The 17783-nt window shown below is 34.2% G+C and overlaps 2 protein-coding genes and 1 long non-coding RNA gene across 3 annotated transcripts; 1 reads left to right on the top strand and 2 right to left on the bottom strand.

Annotated features, from left to right (window-relative positions):
* On the top strand, window positions 271-996 carry LOC108663719. The gene is made up of 2 exons (XR_001929730.1): window positions 271-656; window positions 766-996. It is a non-coding gene; the product is annotated as an uncharacterized LOC108663719 (long non-coding RNA).
* On the bottom strand, window positions 1451-3283 carry LOC108663574. The gene is made up of 2 exons (XM_018128729.1): window positions 3201-3283; window positions 1451-2883 (listed from the first exon to the last, which is right to left on the bottom strand). Exon 2 carries the CDS (start codon window positions 2831-2833, stop codon window positions 2189-2191), a length of 645 nt encoding a protein of 214 aa, XP_017984218.1. The 5' UTR covers window positions 2834-2883; window positions 3201-3283; the 3' UTR covers window positions 1451-2188.
* On the bottom strand, window positions 4999-8219 carry LOC18586279 (protein ACCELERATED CELL DEATH 6). Its single transcript, XM_018129696.1, has 4 exons — window positions 7373-8219; window positions 6578-6817; window positions 6051-6334; window positions 4999-5697 (listed from the first exon to the last, which is right to left on the bottom strand). Exons 1-4 carry the CDS (start codon window positions 8067-8069, stop codon window positions 5125-5127), a joined length of 1794 nt encoding a protein of 597 aa, XP_017985185.1. The 5' UTR covers window positions 8070-8219; the 3' UTR covers window positions 4999-5124.

Genomic DNA, 17783 nt, shown 5'->3' with positions numbered 1-17783 from the left:
AATTATAATTTGTAAATCAAATGTTTTCATTTAAAATATTTCAACGGTTAAAATTTATAAATTTCAATCTAAAAATCTTATGTTTAAATATCGAAAAATGAGATTCAATTTATCATGTATGAGACAACAATTTTTACTTCGTATTTAATTTAATGAAATGAAAATAAGAATTTATTCGTTAAAAAAAAAAGCATACATTTTTGTAATAATACAAATATAAATACAAAATGAAGAAGAAATATACCTTAGGAAGATCAATTTTGCCTCAACTCTAAGACTCGAACCCAGCCGCACCACCTCTCTACCTCGATAGTTCCTGGGTTTCTCTCTCGGCGTTCCTTTCCCGAGCCACAACTTCTGATCACTTTCCCCTTGTTTGAAACCCAAGAAAATTAGCTTGTTTTTGACGCCAATCAAACAAAATTAGTTTTTTTAAACGCCAAATTGCCCACTAATATACAAACCTTTACCTTATCTCACAAAATCTTATGTCTCAAATTTCAAATCTCAAATCTAATATCATTTTTTACTATCTTCGAAGCAATTGTATTAGGATGGCTGATTTCCGTCTCTCAAATTTCTGTCAATCTTGGTTAACCTGAAAACGCTAAAGTAATACTTCAAGTTGGGAAATATGACACGGACATATAGCAAAGGTTCGCAGCACTGGACTTGAATCTTGAGTTACGAATGGTTCAAAAGTACATCGTTGCCTACCTGATTCATGAGTTTACTTTCATCTTAAGTTTACTTTCATCGTTGCAGTTGAATCTGCGGGCAGGCAAGTTCAATAGAAGAAGAATCCAAATCATTACCTAGAAGTTTCTTTTTTAATTCTCTTCAAATTTTGGATCTACCCTTTGTTCAATAGAAGAGATTAAAGCAATTTTTGGTTAATTTTGGGGTTATAGTAGAAGATATATATACCCCACTTGTTTTGTATCCTTCTTGTATTCATACAGTTCATTATTAAAGTGAGATTTTATCTCAAGATCAGTTCATCCACTGTCTTAAACGAGGGAGAGAATCGACAACCAAGGTTTAGGATGAGAAAGGCCGGCCATTTACCCTTTGGGTGGTGTAAGGGAGGCCTCCAAGAGATTTCGATAACAATTAGGAGAAGAAAATCCCTTTTTGTTTTCATATGGAAGCTGAAGCTCAGTGCATGAACAAACCTTGATGGAAAACAAGAACAACCAAAACACCAGTTGTCCTAAGATAAGATGTCAAGACCGTGGTTTACCGCATGATACGTAACGTTTAATAATTAAAGACTGGCAATGCAATTCTTCATGAGTAGCTGGCAGTAGTGGAGTTGCTGACAAGGCGGTTTTGGGTGGTGAAATATTTGTAGCATGATCATCTTTCATGGAAAGTGATGGAAGCTGAACAAGAGGTTCTAATTCCATTGAAGGTTCCATACAATTAATCTTCGTATGATTTTAATGAAAACACATAAATCAGGCAGAGAACCTGCTGCGTTGATGTCCAGTAATGGTGATACAACTCAGAAACACAGGCACGCAACTTCCCCACACAATAATCTATTACACAAAAAAGAACACCGCCATGACTACTACATAGGAACTGGATATACAAGAAGAAGAGGGTAAGAAATTTAAAACAAGGTCGAGCAACTGGTACCCTGTGAAATTCTTGCAACGTCTCTCATACCATACCTTTCCTCAGCATTCCATTGTAGCACAGCACCTAGCCACAGACCCCTCTGGCATGACAGCACACATAACCTTAGCCATAGAACTGCAGCAGATTGTCCCCTCTATTGACCCCCGCTTTAGCTAACTGGTCTGTCCGATCATTAGCCGACCTTGGTATATGGACAACCTGCCACTCCATGGCACTACCTTTGCTTTTCTATGTATTTTTTCTTTTTGTAAAACAGTTTCTAGAGTCTAGACCTGCCAATATATTTGATAATAATAATAATAATAATAATAGCTTTTCCTTGCAAGATTCAGGAGAAATTAAATTTTTTTACAAGGCTTATAGGATCAATCAGATAAAGCTATGTGGCAATAGTACAACTTCTACTTGCACTTTTTCTGATCACTGTTCTTTGGCTAGTGAGAAGCAAAGGAAAGTATCCAAGACTTTACAGCCTTCATGAAATTACTGGCAATCCGTACTTCAAAGTTCAAATGATCCTATGGATTTTCTCCACTGTAAATTATATGATCCACCCTATCAATCTTTGTGTCCACTTGCTCAAAAGTGGTGTAATTGAAGTTAAGATTACTGTACTAATAATGACCACCACCCTCACGTCCTCTGGAGAAGTAATTATCATTGCAGTGTTGTATGAGAAAAACATGGCCAACATACACAATCCAAGCTCGAACTCCAAAGGGAATTTGCTGGTGAGGACTTTGATCATGTAAAGAGAGACCGACAACCCTATTGAGTTGACAACCGCAAATAAAGAAAATGAAACTCCACTAGAGGTGCCCAAAATAGACCAACCTGCAAGATGTTTCTTGCTGATGGTGGCGCTATGACTATCATTTTGGTTTGGGAAATAATTATCTTGCCACGCCCCACCTGGAGGATTGAATGCAACTTGGAAGGTTGCAGATGCCACCAAAGCAGCTATAATTAAGAGCGTGCCGCGAGCTTCACTTGGTGAATCTCGGCCCTTCTTAAACTTGAAGTACTCCAACTCTTTTGGTTGTAAGTGATTAGTCTCTGAGAGGGTTCGAGAGTCCAAGGAGGCCATCGGAGAGAGGTTTACATCCCTTGCCCTTAAAGCTCCAGCACCGCTAAGGATGTCCATGATTTCTCTATCGCCAGCTTCACTTGGGAACAACAACAGCATATCAAGGGCAGAGAGATTGCTTCGATTGACAGCATTTACATCCAACAAGCCTGAAGAAAGCCCTTCGTTGTCAAGTAATAATTCTATGACCTTTCGTTGAAGTAAGCTTTTCTATGTATTTTAAAGATTAGTATGACATACTATGAGAGGAAATGAATACCTTCCAGGTTCTTCAAATCCTGGTGATACCTAAAAAAGATTGCAATTCCTATGTCCCAATGAGTAGAATCCCAATACAATTAACTGTTTATTGATTCTACTAATTAGGACATGGCAATGGCAATCAGTTTAGGTACCCCCAGGGATATATGAAGAACCTGGAAAATGTTCATTTCCTTTAATATTATATAATACTAATCTTTAGAACCTTGAAAAGGGGATGGCAACCCTGCTTTGCCTTTAGACCAACTTGCTTCTATAGCCCTCCAATCTCCGAATCCAGTTTCTCCATGACCCTGTAAAAGAGGATGGAAGCCATGTTTAGACGTTTCACCAACAGCCGAAAACTACCCCAGAACTTGCATCACTTTGAGAGAAAAAGATTGCTCTCTGAGAGTGAGAATATATATATATATATATATGCGCTTGAGAGGAGAGAGGGAAAGACAAAACTGACCAGGTAAGTTAATCAAGTAATTATCATGTTCATCACCACCTCAATGTTAATGGAAAGATCAACAAATATGGTTAGGATTGCTTCCAATTAAAGAAAATGGTTTGTGATTTTTAAAACCAAGGATCCCAGGTTGGATATGTTGCCTTTAAAGCATGATAGTTACTATATTTTGCTTGATTTCCATCCTTGTTAGGTTTTGATTTCGTAATTAAATTTGTAATTGTTTGACTTAGATATTAAAGGTGAATCTGAAATAATAAGATTGTTACTATTTAGAGCAAATTGGATTTCATTCCTAAATAGATAAAGACACTTCATTACATATCTTAGTATATATCAATGTTTAAAAGAAATGTAGCACTAACAAGATAATTACTAATGAAATTAGATATGCTAATTACAAAGAAATAAAGAAAATGTCAAGGCTTGAAAATTATTACTGCCTGTGGGCTGATAATTAGCACCCTTCTGGCTCCTTGTTGTTATTATAAAATTAGAGAAACCGTGTGGGCTTCTGCAGTTCTAGAATTTGCTAAGGTTTTGCTGCTTTAAATTGAAAACTGGTTGGAACTGGTGGGAAAGATTAAGTCTGCTCTATTCAAGGAGTCATCTTTTCACATTCAAACATCCCAGATACAATAAATTATGGCTACCTTCAGAATCCAGAAATTTTAGAATAAGGCATACTTGGGAGGGATTGATCAGGGATAAGTTCCAAAAGTACACCATAATATTACTCAGGATTTCCTTTATTTCTTGGCTATCTGGTTTGGATATCCTAAGCACTTTTCAGATGGTACAATTGATCACCTGGAAGGGAAAACTTTCATTTTCTGCCATTCTGCCAAGAATTGCTTGGACTAGTTACCTTTTTTTTAACATATGAAAGGGGAGGAAATCTAGAAAACATTTCTGTTACTATTCATCCAAGAACTATCATTTTTAATAAACTTGTAGCAGATTAAAGTGTTAATAGAGACTTCTTAGTGCTAGGGGATAGATATGAAAATCTTACCTAGATGATATTCTCTGCCTTCCTTTTGGCTTGGATGCCTTTGTTTTGTACTTTGTTCCTCTGATGCATAGCAGGCCCATCCTGAGCTTCTTTGGCTGAGTGAAAACATCATTAAAAAATTTAGATATACTTACAAAACCATGAGAGTTCAATAGATTTTGAGTTTTTTCTCTTTAAATCTTGGTACATAAATAAGAAAATTATACATATAGAATTTCATACACCTCCTTATCATCTTTAATTCCTCAATGGTCATTGCCAATTGAGTATAGAGTTAAGTGTCTATAATGTTAAAGGTTTTTCTTATGTGGATTACTATTAATTGGTAATTTCAGTTTAATCAAGCAAACTGATAATTTAACCTTAGTGTGAGACAAAAGCGTTAGAAGTCAATTAATATTAAAGTGATTAGTTAATGATAGGCTTAATAAGCCTTTAATGTGAGGCTTATATTAGGGTTTATTATATATATGGGGCTAAGTTTCCTCTTCCCTTCTATGGTACGATTATTTACCCATTGAGAGCCACCATAAATAAAGAGAAGTGCAAAGAGGAAGACTTCATTATAAATACTCTGTTTTTCTGCTACCAACAGTGACTACTTCAACGACACGAACAGATACGCAACGCAATAATAACTAAATTAATTTGGTGTTCTAATTACATGGATGCCAAATCTAACTTATCTAAAAGTCTACCCGTAAGGTAATATATATAAATAAAAAAGAAAGGGCAACATAGGGCAGTGGCTGCAATGGCAAGCCCTAAGCAATGAGACAACACAGCATATGTGCCTGTTATGAATGCAACCACCATTGCAGCCATGGCATTGATGGTTAGATTCAAGGCAAGTTTAAACAGTGAAATAAGCATCGTCTTGTCGGTTTCGTGTGCCATAAACATGTGGAAGAACACAGCAGAGCTAGAAAGCATTAACGCAATGGCATCTGAAATAACAAAGACTTTGAATGCCAAATCTTTTGTTAGGATTGCATGGCCTTGTTCAGGGTCATTTTCATCACTTTTATAGCCACCAGGCAAGGTGAAACCAGCTGCAAAGGTGACTGTTGCAATGAGAGTGGCTACCACCAAATGAGCCTCTCTTGCTTCTTTGATAACAGCTATCATCTCGTTTTCAGCTTGGCTGCTGTTTTCTCCCCTGCTCTCTTCTCTGTCCACGATCCGCTGACCAGATTTAGTCCCCATAGTTTCCAATGCTTTTTTGGATTTTTTCTGTGACATTGTATTGTTTTGATTTTCAAAAAGAGTGTGAGATAAAATGAGACCAAAAGACCACTTAATATTATACTTAATTCATGTAAAATCTAGGAATTAAACCATAAGAGTACTTGTATTTAAAACTTTAATCCAAGAAATGCATAATACTATATAATCAAATTCATCCGACATCTACTATTGAATATGATCATACGAGTATAAATGAATTGAATTGAGTTGAGTCAGGTTTTTTTTTATTTAAAATTGACACACGAATTTTAATACCAAAAATCGAATAATTAGTTAAAATTAGTTAGCATGAGCTAATCGTAATTAATTAGAACATTAACCAGGTAAATATGCCTTACCTGATTTCCCCAAAGGCCATCTTGGGATAAAATAACATCAAGAGGATTAAGATTTCTGTTGTTAAATGCATGCCTATCAACTTTGGGGTGACCAATGAAATATTTCAAGTAGTTGTAGGAAGTGACATGCTGGTGGAGAGGTGTGTTCCCATCTCTATCCTTCTCATTTATAAGATTGCTCAAGGATGTATCATCTAAGATTGTGTAGACTGCAAATTTGTTGTCACTCGCAACTGCATAGTGAAGAACATTCCTTCCTTTGGCATCAACCTGCTCCCAACAACCTGAAGAAATGTTTGAAAATAAATGATTGAGTATCATCTCATAAGAATGAATTGTTGAGATTCAAATGCTTTGAAAAAAAGAAAAGAAACAAAAATTGTAGGAAATTGGGTCCGACTACGTATATACATGACCTTGAGCTACACAATGAGAGATAACTTTAAGAGAAATTATGTACTGATCTGTGTCTAGTTAGACTGTACCCGGAACTAAAACATTGGGACAAATTAAAGAAGAAAATTAACCTGGGCAACGAGATATAAGTTCCCCCATGGTGTATGTTTGGCCATTTTGAGCTGCAAGATGAAGGGGGGTCTTCTCCTCAGTTTTGTTGGCAATGTAGGCTGCAGATGTATCAGCTTCTAACAATATTTTCACAATGGCAAGACAACCAGATTGTGCTGCATAATGAAGTGGAACCCATCCTTGTTTATCAGCTTTTGTGGCCAGAAATCTCATTTTGCCTACTATTTTCCTTGTCATTTCTACAAGAAAAATAAGCAAAACCAATAAAAAATCACTACTGAATTAATTATGGACAAATATGATTTATTGTTTTCCCTAAAATTAACTACAAAAAATTACAAAGGGGAATGTAAAATGTGCTGTCAAAAGTTTATATATTTTAAAGATTATTTATTTGTAATTTTTAACTTCTACATGAAATTTCATAAAAAAGTATATTGATGTGATTGTCGTAAATCAAGAAATAATGTTATTTTAGTTTAAAAAATTTATTAATTTTTTCGATTTCTTTTTAAGTATTATGTTTAGGATAATAATCTTTAGTTTAAAGGTAAGATCTTCATCGATACAGAGGATTTTGCTTGGACATATGAACTTTGATGATGAGAATGGCAATTGACTTACTTCAAACAAAAGGTGTAAATATATCCAGAAAATTCAAACTGTTTTGCCTTTTAAGTTGCTGGTCCTGCTCAACAGAGTTGAAAGGAAATAAAATATGCTAAATGTGCAGGGTATTTGATAGGTAGTTGGGCTGCATCTGATCTACCCTTGCTGCCAAACAAGTACTTTACCTTCATCTTTGCAAAGAACTGCTGCATGGAGGGCTGTTCTCTCACCAGGGCCTTGAAAAGCTGGTGATTTGCATGCTTCCAATATCTGGTCCACAGCCATGGAAAATCCTTTTTCAGCAGCCAAGTAAAGTGGAGTCTCACCACAATCATTGGCCCCATATGAAAATTCACCATCCCTTTTTACCAATTCCTTCACCACGTCAAGATGACCATACCGGACAGCTTCATGCAAGGCAGTGTCTTTCACTTTGTTCACCATCCTCAGCATCAGCCTGGCAGCTTCTTGATCTTCCTGGAGAATTCTTTCATTTTCTTCAGCAATAATTTTCACTATATCTTCATGCCCATGCCTAGCTGCCATGTGCAAAAGGGTTTCATCTTTGGCATTGGGCTGATTTAAAAGATCCGGGCAGATTCGAAGAACATCTTTCACGAAGTTGACTGAGCTTGTTTCCGAGTGATCGAAGCTAAGAACTTCCCTTTTAACAAGACGGTAATAGTAAGATGGATACGAGGGAAATCTGCATCTTGATGTTATGTGGATGTGGAGGATTGTGTTCTTATCAATTGGTGTCACCAATTGGTTGAGTGGCTTTGGATGTTGCTTGAAAGCATCAATCTCCCCTCTTGCTGCCTTGTAATATAGAGAAGAATCCATGATTTCCATGTTGTCTTGTTGGTTAGCAAGACCTTCCATGTCTGTTTTGATCCTGGTCCTAGATTCTTGGGAAAAAGAAGGATAATACAGAGTGTCCAAACCACATGATATATGGGAAGTAGTTAAATTGTTTTATCTCAAAAAGAAAAGATTTAGATCCTGCTTTTTGAGTAGAAAATACATACTTTTACTATCGAATCAAATGTTCTAATTCTTAATTTTAAAGTTAATTTAAAGTCAACATCATACTCATTTATAATGGAAAACATTGGGTGGAAATATTTAGTGCCCATTGAATAATTTAATTATATTAAAGAAAAAAAATGTTATATTTACTACTATATAAAATAATTCAAAATAAGAATTATTTATTATTATTTTTTTAAAAGGCAGAATAAAATCCATTTCACAAAAAATTTACAAAAGACTACCACATAAGTTAGTGAGGTGGCTCCTTACTGCTTACAAAAATCCAATAGGCTGCAGGAAAAGGAAGAATCAGGAGGCAAGCCACTGGTTGCCTAAGAGATCAAACCCAATCTGGAGCAACATAGCAAGCAATGAAGAACGTCCAGTAACAAAAGCCCCACCACAATAAACATTTTGGGACCGCAAAAAGGACTACAACCTAGATAAGCAATGGTAGATGAAGTTCCACAAACATAAAAAACAAGAACCGAAAATGCAACCTAGGGAATAAATTTAGAAGAGCTTACTCTGTATCGATTGCCAACCCATGTTCGATATCATCACTGGTCTCCAGTAGATCTGGGGCCCTTCGAATTGTCCCTTTAGCCAAATTGTCAGCCACTCTATTTCCTTCCCTTAGCGTATGACAGATTTCCCAATCACTAATCATCTTCTTCAAGCTCTCAAAGTGTAAAATTCATTTTCTGAGTCTTCACGAGCGTCATTTGGACTTTTGATCCACTTCACGACATTTAGAGAATCAATCTCAATGACAAGTGAGAAATTTCCAACCCAGGCTGAGGAGGCAAAGGTAATGAAAGCTTCGCGAATTGCAAGAAGTTCTGCAAGACTTGAGTCCCCAATGCCAATATTTTTTTGAGAATCTGGCCTGCACCACTCCATTTTCACTCCTTAGAATGCCTCCAATATCTGCATCCCTTGTACTGTTATTGGCCGCCCCGTCAACATTGAATTTAAGAGTCCTTCCAACTGGTCTTTTCCAATTAATGGCAATTCTCGTCTTGGGTCCATTTGTCTGGGTAGTAGGACAACTTGGGTGTATGTACATATCCAAAATCGATCCATGCTGAGAGGGCCAATTAGCATTTGCCCATGTTGCTGTTAGCAAGTGAATAAGGTTCCATACCTGCTTGTTGTCCCAGCTTGCATTTTGAAATACATCATTTGGAAAAAGCCATATGGTCCAGGAGATGGAGAAAGGGCTCGACGCCCAAATTCTTTTATCTCCATTATTGAGGCATGAAGAATTCCATATCACCACCAGTTCTTTTATACTTCTAGGCATGACCAAAGTAACTCCCCAACATCTACACCTTAAAAACCAAAAGGTCCAAACTTTGTCACACATAACAAAAAGATTATTTATTATTTGAGTTGATATCGAAGTTCAAACTTGAAATTGAAATTGAATTTTTGGAGTTGAATTTAAGCGTAAGATTTAAATTTTAAGATCGAGTCTTGAATTTTTTATTATGTTAATTTGATTTGACTTCGGTGCTCTGATCATTTAAAAAATAATGAAACTTTAAAAAAACAATTATGAGTATTTTAAAAATAATTTATAAAATTATCAAATTAAATAGTATTTTATCTTAACATAAGTTCATAACAATTATTGTATTTAATATAAATATATGATTATAATTTAATTAATTTAAAGAGTGGGTTTGGGGGGTGAGACAATCATTATATCAAACCTAACTTTTGGTTGCATTTAGGGACTGAATACTCTTTTCTTTGGGCCAGCATTTATGAAGTCGACCATCCCCATTTAAGAAATAATTGGTAGTTGGCAGTCTTCCCAATGCCAATAAATGGTCTACAGCGAAATTTTTCAAAAACCAATCATGTATTGTCATGTGAATTTTAACAACAAAATCATGTATCATCATGTAAATTTGATGAGATCGTTTAAATTAGTCATATAATAATTACTAAAGAATTTATTTCAAAATCACAAAATTAGATTAATTAAAATTTATTTATTTATTTTTAAAACAAAAAGTTATTCTTTTATTTTAAAGAATTTTCAAAACTATGATTCCTGATTTGATAAATAAAAATTGTTAATCTAATTTTTTGACATGAAATTTGTGTGCACAAGGAGTAATGCTTGTAAAAGCAATTTTTTATTGGTATTCCATATAAACAATAGGGGTTTTGTTCAAAAATACCCCTCATACATAAGGTGTTTTTGAAAATAGTTCTTTATATAATTTTAATTAATTTTAGCTAAGAGAAATTAATTCTAAACAAAATTACTTTTAATGAAATCGACCCATATGTTTAGATCCACGTCTTAAACCGACTAATATCCTTTGAGCTTTTCTCGTCAGACCATTCATCTCTAGAGTATTATTTACCAGAAAGAAAAACGTTTAAGCATTTTGAGCATTTTGGAGTAGTTTTTGATACGAGAAGAAATACTTTGAGCGTTTTGAGCATTTTGAAGTGATTTTTGATATATGAAGAAAAAACTTTTAAGCATTTTGAACATTCTCTGTCAAGTAGGCATATTTGTTAATTATTTTGTTAAATGGAATATGGTGTATCGTTTGAAGTTTTTGCTTTTGTTAAATAAAATTTAGTAGTTTTGGTGATTTTTAGGTATTATGTAATCGGTTTTTAGGCATTGTGTGACTAGTTTTTAGGCATTGCATTACTAAGTTTTAGGCATTACGTGATTAGTTTTTAGCCATTATGTGACTGGTTGATATGGCATTGTATGATTAGTTGATAGGCATTGCGTGACTGGTTAGTAAGGTATTGCGTGACTAGTTAGTAAAGTATTGCTAGACTAGTTAGTAAGGCATTGTGTGACTTAGGCACTGCTTAAAAATCAGTCACGCAATGCCTAAAAATCAGTCACGCAATTATTAAGGCACGTAATACTTAAAAACCAATATCGCAATACTTAAAAACTAGTGACACAATGCCTAAAAACCAGTAATGCAATATCTAATAACCAATTGATTTGCTTGCTCGCAGTTAGGTTTAAGTTGTCAAAGTCATGCAGTGTTTTAATGTACAGATATGTTTACTCAATTTCAACTCATCATATTTAGGGTTCTATGAATAAACCAATAAACCCAAGAACCTAAAACACATACTTTTTTGTTTTTGCTAAGCCAAGAAATTGTGCATTTTATAAAATAGAAGTTACAAAATTTTATAACCCTCCATAGCAAGACAAAATATATCCCTATCGGGAGGGCCTTGCTCACTCCCCTTATGCAAAAACAAAATATGCTTTCTTTACAGAATATTTCCTGAACAATTCTAACTCAAAATCCCATAAAAAGAAACAAAATCCTCAGCAAACATGTTTAACAATCATCTCAATCTCAAACACAACAAAAATCACCATAAAACCCATCCAACATGCTTTAGCTGTTCCTTCTCCTTGAACCCATCATCTTAATCAATTTGATCCAACTCATCAACACAGACATCTCCATTGTAGCGCACGTTTCGAAGCAAGTCATCACTAGAAAGCATCCAGTTATCACATTTATCATGCTGATTGTAATCACCATAGAAGAGCGAAACTACTGTTCATCACCCTTGAGAACCCCAAGACCCACCAGCCAAAAAAATAAAATGAAATAAGAAAGAGCTTGATGTCATCTCTGCTCTTCGGGAAGGTGAAAAAGAGTTGGATGGCGAGATAGATAATATTTGGTAAGAGAGAAATTATGATTTAATCTTGAAATTTTTGTCTGGATGGCAGGATAGAGAAAATTAAAACCGTTTTAATTTGTCTGAAATTATTTAAAGGGCATTATTGTCTAGTCATATAAAAAATTGACTAAAAATAGTTAAAATTATAATGAATGATATTTTTGAATTGAGCTTATGAAAAAGATTATCTCTCACAATTTCCTTTAAATAATAACATAATAGCATTAAGAGTTTTCCTAAGCAATGCTTTACTACTTAATGAATGATCTAAACGAGGCACATCTTCATTTAGTACATTAAAACCATCACATTAATTTTCAACTAATGTAATAGTATTTGTATAAATAGTTTCTTAAGTGCCTTATATTGTATTTAATGTAATTATATTTGTTAGCAAAGTCTTAGCTCAACAGAAATATTTAACTGTTAGAGTTTAAAATTTTTATTTTTGAAGAATTTTAAGTTTACATTCTGAGAACGGTGTGAAATTTATGGTACAAGAAAGAATTGTTTATCCAAAAATATTCTTAATATTAATATAATTGTTTCCTACAATTAATGAAACTTTTTTTTTGACATTTTGGCCTTTTTTAGCTCAGGTATAATGGAAAATATTGGAATTAGTTTGATTAGATTAAGAAGTATTAACTAATGTTACAATTTTTGTACAAAAATAAATAATAACATAATAGCATTGCTTTAGTAATTAATGAATGAGCTAAACGAGGCACATCTTCATTTAATACATTAAAATTGTCACATTAATGGTCAATTAATGTATTTAATGTAACAATATTTGTATAAATAGTTTCTTAAGTGCCTTATAGTGTTTTTAATGTAATTATATTTTTTAGCAAAGTCTTAGCTCACTAGGGATATTTAACCGTTAGAGTTTTAAATTTTCGTTTTAGAGGTTGTTAAGTTCTCATCTTAAGAATAATGTGAAATTTATGAAACGAGAGAGAGTTATTTACCAAAAAATATTCTTAATATTAATATAATTGGTGATGCCTAAGTCGCACCAGCTGAATGTATTTGACATATTGGTTATTTTTAGCCGTCGGTAGGATGAAAACAATTGGAGTTTTGTCGGACTTTGTTTCCTACAATTATTTAATTTGGACAACCTAGTTAGCTAGAAATGAGAATATTCTTAAACAACAGCTAGTAAATTTAGAACAGATTATAACATATGGAACAAACATGTTTGGTTGTTTCAAGCAAAATTCCCTGATTTCCTGATAACTCTATTACATAGAGTTATCTTGTCATATTTGAGGAGCTTAAAGAGTTAAGTTCTAAAATTTTAGGTGTAGTTTGTTTTAGTTGTTTTTTCTTTAATTAAATAAAAGCTTGTCGAGTAAATTAAATTTTAGTTGGTTTAGTTCATTTATGTGTTAAAATGTTTAATTATAGTTGCTATTGATTTAATCCGTTGTTTTGAAGGTCCATGAATGAAAGGGGCTGAAGTAGCAGTGAATTGTGCAAAGGGTGGATTGTTGCATATGTGTGATGAACAAGCTGTGGTTTTCTAAGCGTAACTCGAGTTACAGGTGCCTGATCGTTGTGATTTTTGGATCATCGAAAAGCTAAGCAAAAGACCTACAACTTTTATGTCGATCACTTCGACTAGTTTTGATTAGATCATGACCAAAATCACACGGGAAGTGACTGAACTGCAGTAGGGGAAAGCATTGAAGCTGAAGGAGCAAGGAATGAAACAGCAAGCACGGCGCTGCAACTCCAAGCTCCTAGCGCTGCAGTGTTGTCCAGGTCTGGCAATAAGCACTCCAGGCAGAATCCATGGCACCGCAGCACTGCCACGTAAGATTAGGAGATTTTTACACCCTCCGATCTGAAAGATCTGAGGGCTACATGGAGAGGCTTAAATAGGCTTCTTTTAGGGCTGAAAAGGGAATGATAGCAGGTTTTAGTAGAAGAAAAGAGGAGGTTTTCTACAAAAAGAAAAGGAGAGGAATCAAGGATTTTTTGGGCTTTTAATAATCTACATCAGCTCATTTTCTCTCACTAGTTCTATTTTTCTCTGTTTTCATTTACTTTCTTGTAGAAATGAATTATTTTTTGGAAATACTAAATTGAGTTATAAATAGTTGAGCTAAATTTTTCTATTGAGGATTATGGAAGATGCTAATATGTAGATCGGATATGAGGGTTTGGTTGTAAAATACTCTTTATAAATTTACTTATGTCTATTCAATTCTATATTTATTTCCTCTTTTGTTGATTGATCACCAACAAGACGAGATTAGGTGTTTAAATGATGCTTGACAAAGATAATCTAAATAGACCTAAAATTGGATAATGTGTGTTCATTCATTTCAAGAGTTGAGTGGGTGATAAATTGATAGGGTAAACGTACACCTATTAATCACACATAGTCTATTACTAGGACTTAGGTTGAAGGTACTTCGCTTGATTTATTTCTTTATAGACATATAGGGGTAAATTGACTTAGATAATTATATGATATCTCAACAGGGAATCATTTAAATTAGTGAATCTTAGACTAGCATGGATTTCTATAAAGAGTAGGTCATTAACCAATCTATTATCCAATTGTAGTGTTAGCTGAAACCATAGTCCTAGGTTTTAATCCATTGATTATTCATTAAATTTTACTTGCAATCCTTAGTTTAACTATAGATAGTTAAGTTTAAATTTTATTGTAATTCTTAAATCTTGATTTACTTGGATAAAATTGGTTTGTTTTAATGTTAGTATTTAGCAACAATTATTGAACCAACTCCTTTGGGAAACGATACTCTCTTATAACTATAGTACTTGTTGATCATGTGCACTTGCATGATTTTTTTGCTAAATTGAGAAAATCTTAAAAATAAATATGTTGGTAATTTAGCAAGCAACATTTCCAACTTTGAAGAGAATAACTTTTCCCTTTCAAGAAATGAGAATATTCTCAAACAATAGTCACTGAATTCAGAATAGATTATAACATAAGAAGCACATGTGTTTGGTTGTTTCAAGCAAAATGCCTTGATTAATTTCCAACTTTGAAGAGAATAACTCTTTTCCCTTTAAAGATTGTTGCTATTAATTTACCCAAGAACAAAAAAAAAAAGGGACAAAATTAGGAAGAGATTATTTATATGCTAATGTATGTCTTCGATGTTTTTCTCAAGTTGAGATGTAGGTGAGTAACTTATGACAACATAAGATCTTCGTGACATTGACAACATATGATCTCCATGACATTCTACCCACTCAATTATTGAAAGCTCTTTACTCATAGAAGAGAGAAATCTATTGAGGAGAGGGATTCTTACACTGATCCGGATCTATCTTGACCAAATATCTCTTATGGGGTCCTACATCAGTGAAGATCTAGGTCTGTTTTGGTACCACTTGTCACGACCTTATATTTCTAACCTAAAAAACATGCATATCAAGTGAAAGAAGACCCATGTTTATGTACTCAAAACCCACTACATCTCTTACTATTGTAGGATCCGTGACATGAGACACCTTTTCATTTAATACTTTAAAATCATCACATTAATTGTCAATTAATGTAATAATATTTGTACAAATAGTTTCTTAAGAGCCTTAGTCTATTTAATGTAATTAGCTTTATTAGCAAAGTCTTAGCTCAAGATGGATATTTAACTGTTAGAGTTTAAAATTTTCATTTTAAAGAATTTTAAGTTAATGTCTCAAGAATGGTGTGAAATTCATGAAACAAGAGAGAATTATTTGCAAAAAAATTTTCTTAATATTAATATAATTGTTTCCAACTCGACCTGAAAGCAAGAGATATAAACGGGTAGGGTACATGCTATTGTTGAGGTACCTAATTTGAAACCGTTTAGCTATCACGATATCCAAACTCTATTAAAATCCGTATAAAATTGTAAAATACTATTCAAAACCAAATCCTAATAATAAAGAACTATCCATTAATTATTCGAATCTATTAAATACCTGTTTAAGTTGGCAAAATTGATGAACTTAGAGTGTTTCTCAGTCTCCTATGAGTTCAATCCCTACTAGTAATGAAATTTTACATATTTAAGTTTGCACCATTGTTCAACTAATATAAACTAATATTACATTTATTAGTTTAAAAAACGATTGGTTGGTTGAGATTGTAAAAATTGTGTTAAGGAAGATAAAGGTTCAAATCTCACAAAATTTAAAATTTTGGTAACATTATATATAATTGGGTTTGGGTTTAGGGTATGCTAAAGGTGATACTTGAAACTGTGTCAGTTTTTAAAAACTTTATCCTAATCCAACCCATAACCGAATATAAGGTATCCTAATCCTCTATTATCGGATTGGATACCTGCGGGGTCTCTATATAACAATAACTCACTTACATCCCTGCGGAACATATCCCCACCATGGCTGTTTTGCGTATTGTACCTAAAATAACAAGAGAATAATCGGATTTCCACTAGAAAAATCAGCTCCCATGTGCACTACATACCCAGAAGCTAATCAGCATCCAGTGGAAACCATTAGAAGTCAGCTCCCGGAAGTTACAAACAAAGCCAGGTAGAGCCGTGCAATCATCCAATAAAAACCAACACCCATTACCCAAGCTTAATAATCCAAGCTTGACGGTTGTTATCTTCTTTAAGAAGAATGAGAATCAAGGTTCAAATTGTCACACCCTTCTGTGCTTCCTCACATCATATAGTTTAAAAAGAAAATATTAAACGTGAAGATGCTTTTCCAAACGTGGCTTGAATTCCATAATCCTAACATGTAGTCATTGCTTGCATGGCCCTATCCCATTGATGTTCAACAAAAGCGGTTGGGCATCCTTGCTTTGCCCTATCCCATTGACCTCTATGCAAAAAAAGAGGCAGCCTTTGCTTTGTTTTTCCACCTAATTAAAATTAGCGGCAGACAACTTTGTGTGTGTGAGATTGGACATTTTGAGTCTTTTCAACTTTTCGTCTGTCTTTTTGTTGTGTAAGGATTAATGTAATCTCTAACGTGCAAAGCCGATTCTGTTTTGAAATTTCGCAGGCACTCAATTCTTCATTACGGCGAAGCACATGAAGGAAAACTCGCTGCAGCTTCTTTACAGTCATTTCATAACTTCAAGTAAGCATATGACATAGCAGCAATTATTCCTTAATTAAGGTTTAACTCTAAGTAAGTATGTACGAGGTTGAATTAGTTTCTTAATTATAACTTATGGTTCATCACAGTCTTGTCATGAGCTCATTATCCGGAAGAAATGAATCGAAATTTGATGGAAAGAGGACGAAGATGGAACATGAGAAATCTCTTATCCAGGGTCCTTTTCTCTCCTTCCTCCTCAGCCGACTAAGGTAACTTGCTCATCTCTCTTTCCTATCAGATTATGCTCATAATTATTTGGAATCCTAACCATTGATGTCCTTAACTTTGCTTTAACATGAAATGAATATGGATTTTGCATTAATTACATGGATATATGCATGGATTCTTGTAGATGTCGACACCGGACATGGTGGAGCTAGCTACCGTATATGTAAAACATTTGCAAAGACAGCTGGAGGAACTCAAGCAGAGGAAGATGCAACTAGAAGGGGAGAGTGAAGCACTTAGTAAATTGACAAGCGAAACGATATCCCCAGTTCTAAATATAATAGATTCTAATTCGAATATGAGGTTGGACATGAAGTTAATTTCAGGGTTGGACATGAAGTTTGCACTATCTGACATTATCAGTCTCATTGAGGAAGAAGGAGCTACTGTTATAGCTGTTACATATAATAATGCAGGGACTGTGAACATCCTTTCAATTCATTGTAAGGTAAATAATTTTTTTAGGGATTTGGGGTTCTTGAACCGAAGGTTTCTGCATACAGTTCTTCCCCCCCCCCC

The sequence above is a fragment of the Theobroma cacao genome, chromosome 10, assembly GCF_000208745.1.
Source record: "Theobroma cacao cultivar B97-61/B2 chromosome 10, Criollo_cocoa_genome_V2, whole genome shotgun sequence".
NCBI lineage: Eukaryota > Viridiplantae > Streptophyta > Magnoliopsida > Malvales > Malvaceae > Theobroma > Theobroma cacao.
The sequence above is the reverse complement of the archived record's forward strand: the minus strand, read 5'-3'. Positions and strand labels throughout refer to the sequence as shown.